Below are 18,163 nucleotides of genomic sequence, written 5' to 3'. Positions count from 1 at the left end.
TTTCAAACATGCAATGGGAGAATAAACAAACAGCAAGTGTTATGCCGCAAACTGCAAATGTATGGATTATTTCTGAATTAAAGTCACTTAAAGTAGCTATTGAGTAATACAACTATATTAAAAACTCATCAAGAGGAGCCCAACGGTTGAGGTATCTTCACAGTCTCTGCGGTACTAACAGTCAGCCAATGAGGGGAACAAGCAGCAAGGGACGATGATGACATTATGATAACAAAGTTTCATTTGGTGTTATTCTTGGGTGTTTAAGTCTTTAAAGTCAGCGCGCACAGTCCTCTTTCAGAAGACTGCAGTGAGCTCAGCAGAAGACATTTGTCTTTAAATAGTGTTACGGTTGGTAAACTGCTGTATTCAACCAGCATTTTGGAAGATTCAGAGAAACTTGACATTGGACTTAACTTTTTATCAGTTAAGAATAACATATTCTGTTGACAGATGCTTTGCAAAATTAAAGTCTATTCGACTTTGGCAGTACCTCGAAACGTATAAATATGGCAGATAACAGCTCGCTGGTTGGTGGAGAGTCTTTACGGCGGCAGATCAACTTAGAGGTTCTTATTGTGCAGATCCTTGTGATGATTTTTCTTTGCATCAATTTGATGCTCATCACAACCTTTTTTAAAAAGGAGTGCTTCTACAAAACTACACGCTACATCTTATTCGCTGTTACACTATTGTCTGATAGCTTCTTATTGTTTATGACTGATATAATGCTCCTCTTAATCTATTTTGGATTAACCATGCCAGTTTGGTTATGCATCATTATCTCTGTTGTAGTACTTCTGTATTTCACAGTCACAGCAGTTACTTTGACAGCAATGACTCTGGAGCGCTACGTGGCCATTTGCATGCCCCTGCGCCATGGAGAGCTGTGCTCCCAAAGCAGCACTGTGAACTGTATCCTCATCATTCACGGTCTCAGCTCCGTACCTTTTATGGTTGTTCTCTCCATCTTCTTTGCATCAGCCTCACATAGCTTTTACACTCAATACACAATGTGCTCTGTGGAGATATTCATTTTGTACAGATGGCAGGATCATATAAGGGCAGGTGTATTTCTGATTTATACAATGCTCATGTGCATTACTATTGTATTCTGCTATGTTAAAATAATGAAAGTGGCCAAAGCTGCATCAGGAGAGAATAAAAGCTCAACATGGAAAGGCCTCAAAACTGTAATTCTTCATGCTTTCCAGCTGCTGCTCTGTCTCATTCAGCTGTTGTGTCCATTCATAGAAACTGCTGTACTTCAGATTAGTTTAAAATTATTCATTAATGTCAGATACTTTAACTACTTAACTTTAAGTCTTGCTCCCAGATGCCTGAGTCCCCTCATTTACGGCTTCAGGGATGAAACATTTTTTAATGCACTGAAAAGCTATGTCTGCTTTGGCTTGTGTAAAATAAATATTGAAAAATTAAGATTCAGAAAAAAAGCACAATGCATTAATAAAAAAGAGAAAATAAATTCTACTGAGCACGTTTGAAATTCACTTTTACATGTTTTGCTTTTAGTTTATTATCATAAACTTAATTGTATAACTGTTAATGTTAAGTGATATGTAATATTGATTTAGACCCTTATTGCATTTAACCCTAGCAACAGATGTGACATACCTGTTAAAAGGAGGACTGTATTAACAGTTAATAACTGCTCTGCCGCATATTTGTTATTTATGCTGTTGACATTAAAGTCGTGAATATTTACTATTTTTTTTCAATCTCTCACAAACAATGACTTGCATGCATATTGATTAAGAGGAAACCACTCCACCACATTCATCCATGCACACCACCACACCAGTATTACCAATTTGCAAAACAAATTAAGTGTTTGTTCAAACTTGACATTATGAAATAGTAATGGCCCCTAAATTTAAATGCTGGCTTAAAATTGATCATATAAAACTTGTTATTTAATGCCAAGTAACATTTGGAGACTAAAGGATGTCACTGTGTCTGGCCAAAAAAGAGTCCAAAACATAACCCCTTGTAAAATGCTGAATTACACACATTTTTAAAACAAAATCAAATCAAGTTTATTGTTGCATATGGAATCATACACAATACAACGTACAGGGAAATTCGTAGTTGCCATGCTCCAGAGCGAGTCTAACAAATAGATTAAATACATATGAAAATGAATCTAACAGATAGATGAAATAAAACAATGGATAAAATAAAATAAAAATGAATGGTGAAACAATGAGACAATATCATCTAGAGGCAATGAAGAGCCTCTCAAAGCACTTCATCACTACAGAGGTCAGAGCTACCGGCTGGGATGAAGTTTCTTCAGGACGGGGACCTCTGTCGGCAGTTTGAAGCATAAAGGAGTAACGGACGGGGTGAGGGACCTGTGGAACATCTCTGTGAACACCAGTGCCGGCTGGTCAGCACATGCTTGTATGCCCATTTTGTTGAAGTTGACCACTCATCAGAGACATTGGAAAATAACCAAACAATATCTCCTTTGATTTTAGTCACCTCTGATTTAACAATTCCAATATTATTGCATGTTGTGATTTTACACCTAGCTGCTGTTTTTTTATGTTAAATTTCAATCATGCAATGGGAGAATAAACAAACAGCAAGTGTTATGCCGCAAACTGCAAATGTATTGATTATTTCTGAATTAAAGTCACTTAAAGTAGCTATTGAGTAATACAACTATATTAAAAACTCATCAAGAGGAGCCCAACGGTTGAGGTATCTTCACAGTCTCTGCGGTACTAACAGTCAGCCAATGAGGGGAACAAGCAGCAAGGGACGATGATGACATTATGATAACAAAGTTTCATTTGGTGTTATTCTTGGGTGTTTAAGTCTTTAAAGTCAGCGCGCACAGTCCTCTTTCAGAAGACTGCAGTGAGCTCAGCAGAAGACATTTGTCTTTAAATAGTGTTACGGTTGGTAAACTGCTGTATTCAACCAGCATTTTGGCAGTTCAGAGAAACTTGACATTGGACTTAACTTTTTATCAGTTAAGAATAACATATTCTGTTGACAGATACTTTGCAAAATTAAAGTCTATTCGACTTTGGCAGTACCTCAAAACTTATAAATATGGCAGATAACAGCTCGCTGGTTGGTGGAGAGTCTTTACGGTGGCAGATCAACGAACAGGTTCCTATTGTGCAGATTCTTGTGATGATTTTTCTTTGCATCAATTTGATGCTCATCACAACCTTTTTTAAAAAGGAGTGCTTCTACAAAACTACACGCTACATCTTATTTGCTGTTACACTATTGTCTGATAGCTTCTTATTGTTCATGTCTAATATAATGCTTATCTTGAGCTGTTTTCGATTAACCATGCCAGTTTGGTTATGCATCATTATCTCTGTTGTAGTACTTCTGTATTTCACAGTCACACCAGTTACTTTGACAGCAATGACTCTGGAGCGCTACGTGGCCATTTGCATGCCCCTGCGCCATGGAGAGCTGTGCTCCCAAAAAAGCACTGTGAACTGTATCCTCATCATTCACGGTCTCAGCTCTGTTCCTTCTATTGTTGTTCTCTCCATCTTCTTTGCATCAGCCTCACATAGCTTTTACACTCAGTACAGAGTGTGCTCTGTGAAGATATTCATTTTATACAGATGGCAGGATCATATAAGGGCAGGTGTATTTCTGATTTATACAATGCTCATGTGCATTACTATTGTATTCTGCTATGTTAAAATAATGAAAGTGGCCAAAGCTGCATCAGGAGAGAATAAAAGCTCAACATGGAAAGGCCTCAAAACTGTAATTCTTCATGCTTTCCAGCTGCTGCTCTGTCTCATCCAGCTGTTGTGCCCATTCATAGAAACTGCTGTACTTCAGATTAGTTTAGAATTATTTCTTAATGTCAGATTCTTTACCTACTTAACTTTTAGTCTTGCTCCTAGATGCCTGAGTCCCCTAATTTACGGCTTCAGGGATGAAACATTTTTTAATGCACTGAAAAGCTATGTCTGCTTTGGCTTGTGTAAAATAAATATTGAAAAATTTAGATTTAGAAAAAAAGCACAATGCATTAATAAAAAAGAGAAAATAAATTCTACTGAGCACGTTTGAAATTCACTTTTACATGTTTTGCTTTTAGTTTATTATCATAAACTTAATTGTATAACTGTTAATGTTAAGTTATATGTAATATTGATTTAGACCCTTGTTGCATTTAACCCTAGCAACAGATGTGACATACCTGTTAAAAGATGGACTGTATTAACAGTAAATAACTGCTCTGCAGCATATTTGATATTCATGCTGTTGACATTAAAGTCGTGAATATTTACTATTTTTTTTCAATCTCTCACAAACAATGACTTGCATGCATATTGATTAAGAGGAAACCACTCCACCACATTCATCCATGCACACCACCACACCAGTATTACCAATTTGCAAAACAAATTAAGTGTTTGTTCAAACTTAACATTATGAAATAGTAATGGCCCCTCAATTTAAATGCTGGCTGAAAATTGATCATATAAAACTTGTTATTTAATGCCAAGTAACATTTGGAGACTAAAGGATGTCACTGTGTCCGGCCAAAAAATAGTCCAAAACATAAACCCTTGTAAAATGCTGAATTACACACATTTTTAAAACAAAATCAAATCAAGTTTATTGTTGCATATGGAATCATACACAATACAACGTACAGGGAAATTCGTATTTGCAATGCTCCAGAGCGAGTCTAACAAATAGATTAAATACATATGAAAATGAATCTAACAGATAGATGAAATAAAACAATGGATAAAATAAAATAAAAATGAATGGTGAAACAATGAGACAATATCATCTAGAGGCAATGAAGAGCCTCTCAAAGCACTTCATCACTACAGAGGTCAGAGCTACCGGCTGGGATGAAGTTTCTTCAGGACGGGGACCACTGTCGGCAGTTTGAAGCATAAAGGAGTAACGGACGGGGTGAGGGACCTGTGGAACATCTCTGTGAACACCAGTGCCGGCTGGTCAGCACATGCTTGTATGCCCATTTTGTTGAAGTTGACCACTCATCAGAGACATTGGAAAATAACCAAACAATATCTCCTTTGATTTTAGTCACCTCTGATTTAACAATTCCAATATTATTGCATGTTGTGATTTTACACCTAGCTGCTGTTTTTTTATGTTAAGTTTCAAACATGCAATGGGAGAATAAACAAACAGCAAGTGTTATGCCGCAAACTGCAAATGTATGATTATTTCTGAATTAAAGTCACTTAAAGTAGCTATTGAGTAATACAACTATATTAAAAACTCATCAAGAGGAGCCCAACGGTTGAGGTATCTTCACAGTCTCTGCGGTACTAACAGTCAGCCAATGAGGGGAACAAGCAGCAAGGGACGATGATGACATTATGATAACAAAGTTTCATTTGGTGTTATTCTTGGGTGTTTAAGTCTTTAAAGTCAGCGCGCACAGTCCTCTTTCAGAAGACTGCAGTGAGCTCAGCAGAAGACATTTGTCTTTAAATAGTGTTACGGTTGGTAAACTGCTGTATTCAACCAGCATTTTGGCACTTCAGAGAAGCTTGACATTGGACTTAAGTTTTTATCAGTTAAGAATAACATATTCTGTTGACAGATACTTTGCAAAATTACAGTCTATTCGACTTTGGCAGTACCTCGAAACTTATAAATATGGCAGATAACAGCTCGCTGGTTGGTGGAGAGTCTTTACGGTGGCAGATCAACGAACAGGTTCCTATTGTGCAGATTCTTGTGATGATTTTTCTTTGCATCAATTTGATGCTCATCACAACCTTTTTTAAAAAGGAGTGCTTCTACAAAACTACACGCTACATCTTATTTGCTGTTACACTATTGTCTGATAGCTTCTTATTGTTCATGTCTAATATAATGCTTATCTTGAGCTATTTTCGATTAACCATGCCAGTTTGGTTATGCATCATTTTATCTGTTGTAGTAATTCTGTATTTCACAGTCACACCAGTTACTTTGACAGCAATGACTCTGGAGCGCTACGTGGCCATTTGCATGCCCCTGCGCCATGGAGAGCTGTGCTCCCAAAGCAGCACTGTGAACTGTATCCTCATCATTCACGGTCTCAGCTCTGTTCCTTCTATTGTTGTTCTCTCCATCTTCTTTGCATCAGCCTCCCATAGCTTTTACACTCAGTACAGAGTGTGCTCTGTGGAGATATTCATTTTATACAGATGGCAGGATCATATAAGGGCAGGTGTATTTCTGATTTATACAATGCTCATGTGCATTACTATTGTATTCTGCTATGTTAAAATAATGAAAGTGGCCAAAGCTGCATCAGGAGAGAATAAAAACTCAACATGGAAAGGCCTCAAAACTGTAATTCTTCATGCTTTCCAGCTGCTGCTCTGTCTCATCCAGCTGTTGTGCCCATTCATAGAAACTGCTGTACTTCAGATTAGTTTAGAATTATTCATTAATGTCAGATACTTTAACTACTTAACTTTAAGTCTTGCTCCCAGATGCCTGAGTCCCCTCATTTACGGCTTCAGGGATGAAACATTTTTTAATGCACTGAAAAGCTATGTCTGCTTTGGCTTGTGTAAAATAAATATTGAAAAATTAAGATTCAGAAAAAAAGCACAATGCATTAATAAAAAAGAGAAAATAAATTCTACTGAGCACGTTTGAAATTCACTTTTACATGTTTTGCTTTTAGTTTATTATCATAAACTTAATTGTATAACTGTTAATGTTAAGTTATATGTAATATTGATTTAGACCCTTGTTGCATTTAACCCTAGCAACAGATGTGACATACCTGTTAAAAGGAGGACTGTATTAACAGTAAATAACTGCTCTGCAGCATATTTGATATTCATGCTGTTGACATTAAAGTCGTGAATATTTACTATTTTTTTTCAATCTCTCACAAACAATGACTTGCATGCATATTGATTAAGAGGAAACCACTCCACCACATTCATCCATGCACACCACCACACCAGTATTACCAATTTGCAAAACAAATTAAGTGTTTGTTCAAACTTAACATTATGAAATAGTAATGGCCCCTCAATTTAAATGCTGGCTGAAAATTGATCATATAAAACTTGTTATTTAATGCCAAGTAACATTTGGAGACTAAAGGATGTCACTGTGTCTGGCCAAAAAATAGTCCAAAACATAACCCCTTGTAAAATGCTGAATTACACACATTTTTAAAACAAAATCAAATCAAATCAAGTTTATTGTTGCATATGGAATCATACACAATACAACGTACAGGGAAATTCGTAGTTGCAATGCTCCAGAGCGAGTCTAACAAATAGATTAAATACATATGAAAATGAATCTAACAGATAGATGAAATAAAACAATGGATAAAATAAAATAAAAATGAATGGTGAAACAATGAGACAATATCATCTAGAGGCAATGAAGAGCCTCTCAAAGCACTTCATCACTACAGAGGTCAGAGCTACCGGCTGGGATGAAGTTTCTTCAGGACGGGGACCACTGTCGGCAGTTTGAAGCATAAAGGAGTAACGGACGGGGTGAGGGACCTGTGGAACATCTCTGTGAACACCAGTGCCGGCTGGTCAGCACTTGCTTGTATGCCCATTTTGTTGAAGTTGACCACTCATCAGAGACATTGGAAAATAACCAAACAATATCTCCTTTGATTTTAGTCACCTCTGATTTAACAATTCCAATATTATTGCATGTTGTGATTTTACACCTAGCTGCTGTTTTTTTATGTTAAGTTTCAAACATGCAATGGGAGAATAATCAAACAGCAAGTGTTATGCTGCAAACTGCAAATGTATGGATTATTTCTGAATTAAAGTCACTTAAAGTAGCTATTGAGTAATACAACTATATTAAAAACTCATCAAGAGGAGCCCAACGGTTGAGGTATCTTCACAGTCTCTGCGGTACTAACAGTCAGCCAATGAGGGGAACAAGCAGCAAGGGACGATGATGACATTATGATAACAAAGTTTCATTTGGTGTTATTCTTGGGTGTTTAAGTCTTTAAAGTCAGCGCGCACAGTCCTCTTTCAGAAGACTGCAGTGAGCTCAGCAGAAGACATTTGTCTTTAAATAGTGTTACGGTTGGTAAACTGCTGTATTCAACCAGCATTTTGGCAGTTCAGAGAAACTTGACATTGGACTTAACTTTTTATCAGTTAAGAATAACATATTCTGTTGACAGATGCTTTGCAAAATTAAAGTCTATTCGACTTTGGCAGTACCTCGAAACGTATAAATATGGCAGATAACAGCTCGCTGGTTGGTGGAGAGTCTTTACGGCGGCAGATCAACTTACAGGTTCTTATTGTGCAGATCCTTGTGATGATTTTTCTTTGCATCAATTTGATGCTCATCACAACCTTTTTTAAAAAGGAGTGCTTCTACAAAACTACACGCTACATCTTATTTGCTGTTACACTATTGTCTGATAGCTTCTTATTGTTCATGTCTAATATAATGCTTATCTTAAGCTATTTTAGATTAACCATGCCAGTTTGGTTATGCATCATTATCTCTGTTGTAGTACTTCTGTATTTCACAGTCACACCAGTTACTTTGACAGCAATGACTCTGGAGCGCTACGTGGCCATTTGCATGCCCCTGCGCCATGGAGAGCTGTGCTCCCAAAGCAGCACTGTGAACTGTATCCTCATCATTCACGGTCTCAGCTCTGTTCCTTTATGGTTGTTCTCTCCATCTTCTTTGCATCAGCCTCACATAGCTTTTACACTCAATACACAATGTGCTCTGTGGAGATATTCATTTTGTACAGATGGCAGGATCATATAAGGGCAGGTGTATTTCTGATTTATACAATGCTCATGTGCATTACTATTGTATTCTGCTATGTTAAAATAATGAAAGTGGCCAAAGCTGCATCAGGAGAGAATAAAATCTCAACATGGAAAGGCCTCAAAACTGTAATTCTTCATGCTTTCCAGCTGCTGCTCTGTCTCATCCAGCTGTTGTGCCCATTCATAGAAACTGCTGTACTTCAGATTAGTTTAGAATTATTCATTAATGTCAGATACTTTAACTACTTAACTTTAAGTCTTGCTCCCAGATGCCTGAGTCCCCTCATTTACGGCTTCAGGGATGAAACATTTTTTAATGCACTGAAAAGCTATGTCTGCTTTGGCTTGTGTAAAATAAATATTGAAAAATTAAGATTCAGAAAAAAAGCACAATGCATTAATAAAAAAGAGAAAATAAATTCTACTGAGCACGTTTGAAATTCACTTTTACATGTTTTGCTTTTAGTTTATTATCATAAACGTAATTGTATAACTGTTAATGTTAAGTGATATGTAATATTGATTTAGACCCTTATTGCATTTAACCCAAGCAACAGATGTGACATACCTGTTAAAAGGAGGACTGTATTAACAGTAAATAACTGCTCTGCCGCATATTTGTTATTTATGCTGTTGACATTAAAGTCGTGAATATTTACTATTTTTTTTCAATCTCTCACAAACAATGACTTGCATGCATATTGATTAAGAGGAAACCACTCCACCACATTCATCCATGCACACCACCACACCAGTATTACCAATTTGCAAAACAAATTAAGTGTTTGTTCAAACTTGACATTATGAAATAGTAATGGCCCCTAAATTTAAATGCTGGCTGAAAATTGATCATATAAAACTTGTTATTTAATGCCAAGTAACATTTGGAGACTAAAGGATGTCACTGTGTCTGGCCAAAAAATAGTCCAAAACATAACCCCTTGTAAAATGCTGAATTACACACATTTTTAAAACAAAATCAAATCAAGTTTATTGTTGCATATGGAATCATACACAATACAACGTACAGGGAAATTCGTAGTTGCCATGCTCCAGAGCGAGTCTAACAAATAGATTAAATACATATGAAAATGAATCTAACAGATAGATGAAATAAAACAATGGATAAAATAAAATAAAAATGAATGGTGAAACAATGAGACAATATCATCTAGAGGCAATGAAGAGCCTCTCAAAGCACTTCATCACTACAGAGGTCAGAGCTACCGGCTGGGATGAAGTTTCTTCAGGACGGGGACCACTGTCGGCAGTTTGAAGCATAAAGGAGTAACGGACGGGGTGAGGGACCTGTGGAACATCTCTGTGAACACCAGTGCCGGCTGGTCAGCACTTGCTTGTATGCCCATTTTGTTGAAGTTGACCACTCATCAGAGACATTGGAAAATAACCAAACAATATCTCCTTTGATTTTAGTCACCTCTGATTTAACAATTCCAATATTATTGCATGTTGTGATTTTACACCTAGCTGCTGTTTTTTTATGTTAAATTTCAAACATGCAATGGGAGAATAAACAAACAGCAAGTGTTATGCCTGCAAACTGCAAATGTATTGATTATTTCTGAATTAAAGTCACTTAAAGTAGCTATTGAGTAATACAACTATATTAAAAACTCATCAAGAGGAGCCCAACGGTTGAGGTATCTTCACAGTCTCTGCGGTACTAACAGTCAGCCAATGAGGGGAACAAGCAGCAAGGGACGATGATGACATTATGATAACAAAGTTTCATTTGGTGTTATTCTTGGGTGTTTAAGTCTTTAAAGTCAGCGCGCACAGTCCTCTTTCAGAAGACTGCAGTGAGCTCAGCAGAAGACATTTGTCTTTAAATAGTGTTACGGTTGGTAAACTGCTGTATTCAACCAGCATTTTGGCAGTTCAGAGAAACTTGACATTGGACTTAACTTTTTATCAGTTAAGAATAACATATTCTGTTGACAGATGCTTTGCAAAATTAAAGTCTATTCGACTTTGGCAGTACCTCGAAACATATAAATATGGCAGATAACAGCTCGCTGGTTGGTGGAGAGTCTTTACGGTGGCAGATCAACGAACATGTTCCTATTGTGCAGATTCTTGTGATGATTTTTCTTTGCATCAATTTGATGCTCATCACAACCTTTTTTAAAAAGGAGTGCTTCTACAAAACTACACGCTACATCTTATTTGCTGTTACACTATTGTCTGATAGCTTCTTATTGTTCATGTCTAATATAATGCTTATCTTGAGCATTTTCGATTAACCATGCCAGTTTGGTTATGCATCATTATCTCTGTTGTAGTACTTCTGTATTTCACAGTCACACCAGTTACTTTGACAGCAATGACTCTGGAGCGCTACGTGGCCATTTGCATGCCCCTGCGCCATGGAGAGCTGTGCTCCCAAAAAAGCACTGTGAACTGTATCCTCATCATTCACGGTCTCAGCTCTGTTCCTTTTATTGTTGTTCTCTCCATCTTCTTTGCATCAGCCTCACATAGCTTTTACACTCAGTACAGAATGTGCTCTGTGGAGATATTCATTTTGTACAGATGGCAGGATCATATAAGGGCAGGTGTATTTCTGATTTATACAATGCTCATGTGCATTACTATTGTATTCTGCTATGTTAAAATAATGAAAGTGGCCAAAGCTGCATCAGGAGAGAATAAAAGCTCAACATGGAAAGGCCTCAAAACTGTAATTCTTCATGCTTTCCAGCTGCTGCTCTGTCTCATCCAGCTGTTGTGCCCATTCATAGAAACTGCTGTACTTCAGATTAGTTTAGAATTATTCATTAATGTCAGATACTTTAACTACTTAACTTTAAGTCTTGCTCCCAGATGCCTGAGTCCCCTCATTTACGGCTTCAGGGATGAAACATTTTTTAATGCACTGAAAAGCTATGTCTGCTTTGGCTTGTGTAAAATAAATATTGAAAAATTAAGATTCAGAAAAAAAGCACAATGCATTAATAAAAAAGAGAAAATAAATTCTACTGAGCACGTTTGAAATTCACTTTTACATGTTTTGCTTTTAGTTTATTATCATAAACTTAATTGTATAACTGTTAATGTTAAGTGATATGTAATATTGATTTAGCCCCTTATTGCATTTAACCCTAGCAACAGATGTGACATACCTGTTAAAAGGAGGACTGTATTAACAGTAAATAACTGCTCTGCCGCATATTTGTTATTTATGCTGTTGACATTAAAGTCGTGAATATTTACTATTTTTTTTCAATCTCTCACAAACAATGACTTGCATGCATATTGATTAAGAGGAAACCACTCCACCACATTCATCCATGCACACCACCACACCAGTATTACCAATTTGCAAAACAAATTAAGTGTTTGTTCAAACTTGACATTATGAAATAGTAATGGCCCCTAAATTTAAATGCTGGCTGAAAATTGATCATATAAAACTTGTTATTTAATGCCAAGTAACATTTGGAGACTAAAGGATGTCACTGTGTCTGGCCAAAAAATAGTCCAAAACATAAACCCTTGTAAAATGCTGAATTACACACATTTTTAAAACAAAATCAAATCAAGTTTATTGTTGCATATGGAATCATACACAATACAACGTACAGGGAAATTCGTAGTTGCATGCTCCAGAGCGAGTCTAACAAATAGATTAAATACATATGAAAATGAATCTAACAGATAGATGAAATAAAACAATGGATAAAATAAAATAAAAATGAATGGTGAAACAATGAGACAATATCATCTAGAGGCAATGAAGAGCCTCTCAAAGCACTTCATCACTACAGAGGTCAGAGCTACCGGCTGGGATGAAGTTTCTTCAGGACGGGGACCACTGTCGGCAGTTTGAAGCATAAAGGAGTAACGGACGGGGTGAGGGACCTGTGGAACATCTCTGTGAACACCAGTGCCGGCTGGTCAGCACATGCTTGTATGCCCATTTTGTTGAAGTTGACCACTCATCAGAGACATTGGAAAATGACCAAACAATATCTCCTTTGATTTTAGTCACCTCTGATTTAACAATTCCAATATTATTGCATGTTGTGATTTTACACCTAGCTGCTGTTTTTTTATGTTAAGTTTCAAACATGCAATGGGAGAATAAACAAACAGCAAGTGTTATGCCGCAAACTGCAAATGTATGGATTATTTCTGAATTAAAGTCACTTAAAGTAGCTATTGAGTAATACAACTATATTAAAAACTCATCAAGAGGAGCCCAACGGTTGAGGTATCTTCACAGTCTCTGCGGTACTAACAGTCAGCCAATGAGGGGAACAAGCAGCAAGGGACGATGATGACATTATGATAACAAAGTTTCATTTGGTGTTATTCTTGGGTGTTTAAGTCTTTAAAGTCAGCGCGCACAGTCCTCTTTCAGAAGACTGCAGTGAGCTCAGCAGAAGACATTTGTCTTTAAATAGTGTTACGGTTGGTAAACTGCTGTATTCAACCAGCATTTTGGCAGTTCAGAGAAACTTGACATTGGACTTAACTTTTTATCAGTTAAGAATAACATATTCTGTTGACAGATGCTTTGCAAAATTAAAGTCTATTCGACTTTGGCAGTACCTCGAAACTTATAAATATGGCAGATAACAGCTCGCTGGTTGGTGGAGAGTCTTTACGGTGGCAGATCAACGAACATGTTCCTATTGTGCAGATTCTTGTGATGATTTTTCTTTCCATCAATGTGATGCTCATCACAACCTTTTTTAAAAAGGAGTGCTTCTACAAAACTACACGCTACATCTTATTTTCTGTTACACTATTGTCTGATAGCTTCTTATTGTTCATGTCTAATATAATGCTTATCTTGAGCTGTTTTCGATTAACCATGCCAGTTTGGTTATGCATCATTATCTCTGTTGTAGTACTTCTGTATTTCACAGTCACACCAGTTACTTTGACAGCAATGACTCTGGAGCGCTACGTGGCCATTTGCATGCCCCTGCGCCATGGAGAGCTGTGCTCCCAAAAAAGCACTGTGAACTGTATCCTCATCATTCACGGTCTCAGCTCTGTTCCTTCTATTGTTGTTCTCTCCATCTTCTTTGCATCAGCCTCACATAGCTTTTACACTCAGTACAGAGTGTGCACTGTGGAGATATTCATTTTGTACAGATGGCAGGATCATATAAGGGCAGGTGTATTTCTGATTTATACAATGCTCATGTGCATTACTATTGTATTCTGCTATGTTAAAATAATGAAAGTGGCCAAAGCTGCATCAGGAGAGAATAAAATCTCAACATGGAAAGGCCTCAAAACTGTAATTCTTCATGCTTTCCAGCTGCTGCTCTGTCTCATCCAGCTGTTGTGCCCATTCATAGAAACTGCTGTACTTCAGATTAGTTTAGAATTATTCATTAATGTCAGATACTTTAACTACTTAACTTTAAGTCTTGCTCCCAGATGCCTGAGTCCCCTCATTTACGGCTTCAGGGATGAAACATTTTTTAATGCACTGAAAAGCTATGTCTGCTTTGGCTTGTGTAAAATAAATATTGAAAAATTAAGATTCAGAAAAAAAGCACAATGCATTAATAAAAAAGAGAAAATAAATTCTACTGAGCACGTTTGAAATTCACTTTTACATGTTTTGCTTTTAGTTTATTATCATAAACTTAATTGTATAACTGTTAATGTTAAGTGATATGTAATATTGATTTAGCCCCTTATTGCATTTAAAGCCTTTACTGTAATATTTGCAAAATTTAAGCCTCAGCAACAGATGTGACATACCATGTACACTTTGACCAATCAGAGCGAGGCTCCGATTCTCCGTTCTTATTGGCTGAATCGGACATGGTATCAATGTAACTGAATTCACATAACGCATAAACAGCAGGTAGCGTGGCAGGGAGAGGCCAGAGAACTGCGACGGAATCTCAACGGCTGTTTTCTCCAAAATCGCCCACCCTAGCTTTAACCCTAGCAACAGATGTGACATACCTGTTAAAAGGAGGACTGTATTAACAGTAAATAACTGCTCTGCCGCATATTTGTTATTTATGCTGTTGACATTAAAGTCGTGAATATTTACTATTTTTTTCAATCTCTCACAAACAATGACTTGCATGCATATTGATTAAGAGGAAACCACTCCACCACATTCATCCATGCACACCACCACACCAGTATTACCAATTTGCAAAACAAATTAAGTGTTTGTTCAAACTTGACATTATGAAATAGTAATGGCCCCTAAATTTAAATGCTGGCTGAAAATTGATCATATAAAACTTGTTATTTAATGCCAAGTAACATTTGGAGACTAAAGGATGTCACTGTGTCTGGCCAAAAAATAGTCCAAAACATAAACCCTTGTAAAATGCTGAATTACACACATTTTTAAAACAAAATCAAATCAAGTTTATTGTTGCATATGGAATCATACACAATACAACGTACAGGGAAATTCGTAGTTGCCATGCTCCAGAGCGAGTCTAACAAATAGATTAAATACATATGAAAATGAATCTAACAGATAGATGAAATAAAACAATGGATAAAATAAAATAAAAATGAATGGTGAAACAATGAGACAATATCATCTAGAGGCAATGAAGAGCCTCTCAAAGCACTTCATCACTACAGAGGTCAGAGCTACCGGCTGGGATGAAGTTTCTTCAGGACGGGGACCACTGTCGGCAGTTTGAAGCATAAAGGAGTAACGGACGGGGTGAGGGACCTGTGGAACATCTCTGTGAACACCAGTGCCGGCTGGTCAGCACATGCTTGTATGCCCATTTTGCTGAAGTTGACCACTCATCAGAGACATTGGAAAATGACCAAACAATATCTCCTTTGATTTTAGTCACCTCTGATTTAACAATTCCAATATTATTGCATGTTGTGATTTTACACCTAGCTGCTGTTTTTTTATGTTAAGTTTCAAACATGCAATGGGAGAATAAACAAAAGCAAGTGTTAGCAAACTGCAAAGTATGGATTATTTATGAATTATTGTCACTAAAATGGAAATAATCAACATATTTATTTAAATAAATGAATATTTGCATGTTTAATTATTTTTACACCTTTTTACAGTTAATAGCAGAACATAAAAAAGAAACCATAACCAAACCAATACATATTTAAAAAAAGTAGCTATTGAGTAATACAACTATATTAAAAACTCATCAAGAGGAGTCCAACGGTTGAGGTATCTTCACAGTCTCTGCGGTACTAACAGTCAGCCAATGAGGGGAACAAGCAGCAAGGGACGATGATGACATTATGATAACAAAGTTTCATTTGGTGTTATTCTTGGGTGTTTAAGTCTTTAAAGTCAGCGCACAGTCCTCTTTCAGAAGACTGCAGTGAGCTCAGCAGAAGACATTTGTCTTTAAATAGTGTTACGGTTGGTAAACTGCTGTATTCAACCAGCATTTTGGCAGTTCAGAGAAACTTGACATTGGACTTAACTTTTTATCAGTTAAGAATAACATATTCTGTTGACAGATGCTTTGCAAAATTAAAGTCTATTCGACTTTGGCAGTACCTCGAAACTTATAAATATGGCAGATAACAGCTCGCTGGTTGGTGGAGAGTCTTTACGGCGGCAGATCAACTTACAGGTCATTATTGTGCAGATCCTTGTGATGATTTTTCTTTGCATCAATTTGATGCTCATCACAACCTTTTTTAAAAAGGAGTGCTTCTACAAAACTACACGCTACATCTTATTTGCTGTTACACTATTGTCTGATAGCTTCTTATTGTTCATGTCTAATATAATGCTCCTCTTAATCTATTTTCGATTAACCATGCCAGTTTGGTTATGCATCATTATCTCTGTTGTAGTACTTCTGTATTTCACAGTCACACCAGTTACTTTGACAGCAATGACTCTGGAGCGCTACGTGGCCATTTGCATGCCCCTGCGCCATGGAGAGCTGTGCTCCCAAAGCAGCACTGTGAACTGTATCCTCATCATTCACGGTCTCAGCTCTGTACCTTTTATGGTTGTTCTCTCCATCTTCTTTGCATCAGCCTCACATAGCTTTTACACTCAATACACAATGTGCTCTGTGGAGATATTCATTTTGTACAGATGGCAGGATCATATAAGGGCAGGTGTATTTCTGATTTATACAATGCTCATGTGCATTACTATTGTATTCTGCTATGTTAAAATAATGAAAGTGGCCAAAGCTGCATCAGGAGAGAATAAAAGCTCAACATGGAAAGGCCTCAAAACTGTAATTCTTCATGCTTTCCAGCTGCTGCTCTGTCTCATTCAGCTGTTGTGCCCATTCATAGAAACTGCTGTACTTCAGATTAGTTTAGAATTATTCAGCAATGTCAGATACTTTAACTACTTAACTTTAAGTCTTGCTCCCAGATGCCTGAGTCCCCTCATTTACGGCTTCAGGGATGAAACATTTTTTAATGCACTGAAAAGCTATGTCTGCTTTGGCTTGTGTAAAATAAATATTGAAAAATTAAGATTCAGAAAAAAAGCACAATGCATTAATAAAAAAGAGAAAATAAATTCTACTGAGCACGTTTGAAATTCACTTTTACATGTTTTGCTTTTAGTTTATTATCATAAACTTAATTGTATAACTGTTAATGTTAAGTGATATGTAATATTGATTTAGACCCTTATTGCATTTAACCCTAGCAACAGATGTGACATACCTGTTAAAAGGAGGACTGTATTAACAGTAAATAACTGCTCTGCCGCATATTTGTTATTTATGCTGTTGACATTAAAGTCGTGAATATTTACTATTTTTTTTCAATCTCTCACAAACAATGACTTGCATGCATATTGATTAAGAGGAAACCACTCCACCACATTCATCCATGCACACCACCACACCAGTATTACCAATTTGCAAAACAAATGAAGTGTTTGTTCAAACTTGACATTATGAAATAGTAATGGCCCCTCAATTTAAATGCTGGCTGAAAATTGATCATATAAAACTTGTTATTTAATGCCAAGTAACATTTGGAGACTAAAGGATGTCACTGTGTCTGGCCAAAAAATAGTCCAAAACATAACCCCTTGTAAAATGCTGAATTACACACATTTTAAAAACAAAATCAAATCAAATCAAGTTTATTGTTGCATATGGAATCATACACAATACAACGTACAGGGAAATTCGTAGTTGCAATGCTCCAGAGCGAGTCTAACAAATAGATTAAATACATATAAAAATGAATCTAACAGATAGATGAAATAAAACAATGGATAAAATAAAATAAAAATGAATGGTGAAACAATGAGACAATATCATCTAGAGGCAATGAAGAGCCTCTCAAAGCACTTCATCACTACAGAGGTCAGAGCTACCGGCTGGGATGAAGTTTCTTCAGGACGGGGACCACTGTCGGCAGTTTGAAGC

The 18,163-nt window shown here is 36.7% G+C and overlaps 5 protein-coding genes and 2 pseudogenes across 5 annotated transcripts; all 7 read left to right on the top strand.

Annotated features, from left to right (window-relative positions):
* Positions 1 to 509: 509 nt before the first annotated feature.
* LOC129094594 (odorant receptor 131-2-like) lies at positions 510 to 1,424 on the top strand (the record flags this gene model as incomplete). The annotated part of the gene is made up of 1 exon (XM_054602838.1): positions 510 to 1,424. A coding segment is annotated over exon 1 (915 nt), but the record flags the coding sequence as incomplete, so codon positions are not given.
* A 1,660-nt stretch (positions 1,425 to 3,084) lies between these two features.
* Positions 3,085 to 3,999, top strand: LOC129094603 (odorant receptor 131-2-like; the record flags this gene model as incomplete). The annotated part of the gene is made up of 1 exon (XM_054602849.1): positions 3,085 to 3,999. A coding segment is annotated over exon 1 (915 nt), but the record flags the coding sequence as incomplete, so codon positions are not given.
* A 1,659-nt stretch (positions 4,000 to 5,658) lies between these two features.
* Positions 5,659 to 6,573, top strand: LOC129094586 (odorant receptor 131-2-like; the record flags this gene model as incomplete). Its single annotated transcript, XM_054602825.1, has 1 exon — positions 5,659 to 6,573. A coding segment is annotated over exon 1 (915 nt), but the record flags the coding sequence as incomplete, so codon positions are not given.
* A 1,665-nt stretch (positions 6,574 to 8,238) lies between these two features.
* Positions 8,239 to 9,152, top strand: LOC129094338 (odorant receptor 131-2-like; annotated as a pseudogene).
* Positions 9,153 to 10,813: 1,661 nt separating this feature from the next.
* On the top strand, positions 10,814 to 11,727 carry LOC129094476 (odorant receptor 131-2-like; annotated as a pseudogene).
* A 1,659-nt stretch (positions 11,728 to 13,386) lies between these two features.
* Positions 13,387 to 14,301, top strand: LOC129094347 (odorant receptor 131-2-like; the record flags this gene model as incomplete). Its single annotated transcript, XM_054602480.1, has 1 exon — positions 13,387 to 14,301. A coding segment is annotated over exon 1 (915 nt), but the record flags the coding sequence as incomplete, so codon positions are not given.
* Positions 14,302 to 16,321: 2,020 nt separating this feature from the next.
* Positions 16,322 to 17,236, top strand: LOC129094277 (odorant receptor 131-2-like; the record flags this gene model as incomplete). Its single annotated transcript, XM_054602378.1, has 1 exon — positions 16,322 to 17,236. A coding segment is annotated over exon 1 (915 nt), but the record flags the coding sequence as incomplete, so codon positions are not given.
* Between the last annotated feature and the right edge of the window lie 927 nt (positions 17,237 to 18,163).

Source organism: Anoplopoma fimbria, chromosome 1, assembly GCF_027596085.1.
Source record: "Anoplopoma fimbria isolate UVic2021 breed Golden Eagle Sablefish chromosome 1, Afim_UVic_2022, whole genome shotgun sequence".
In the NCBI taxonomy this organism is placed as follows: domain Eukaryota; kingdom Metazoa; phylum Chordata; class Actinopteri; order Perciformes; family Anoplopomatidae; genus Anoplopoma; species Anoplopoma fimbria.
Note: the sequence above shows the minus strand (reverse complement) of the source record. Positions and strands in the feature narration are given on the sequence as shown.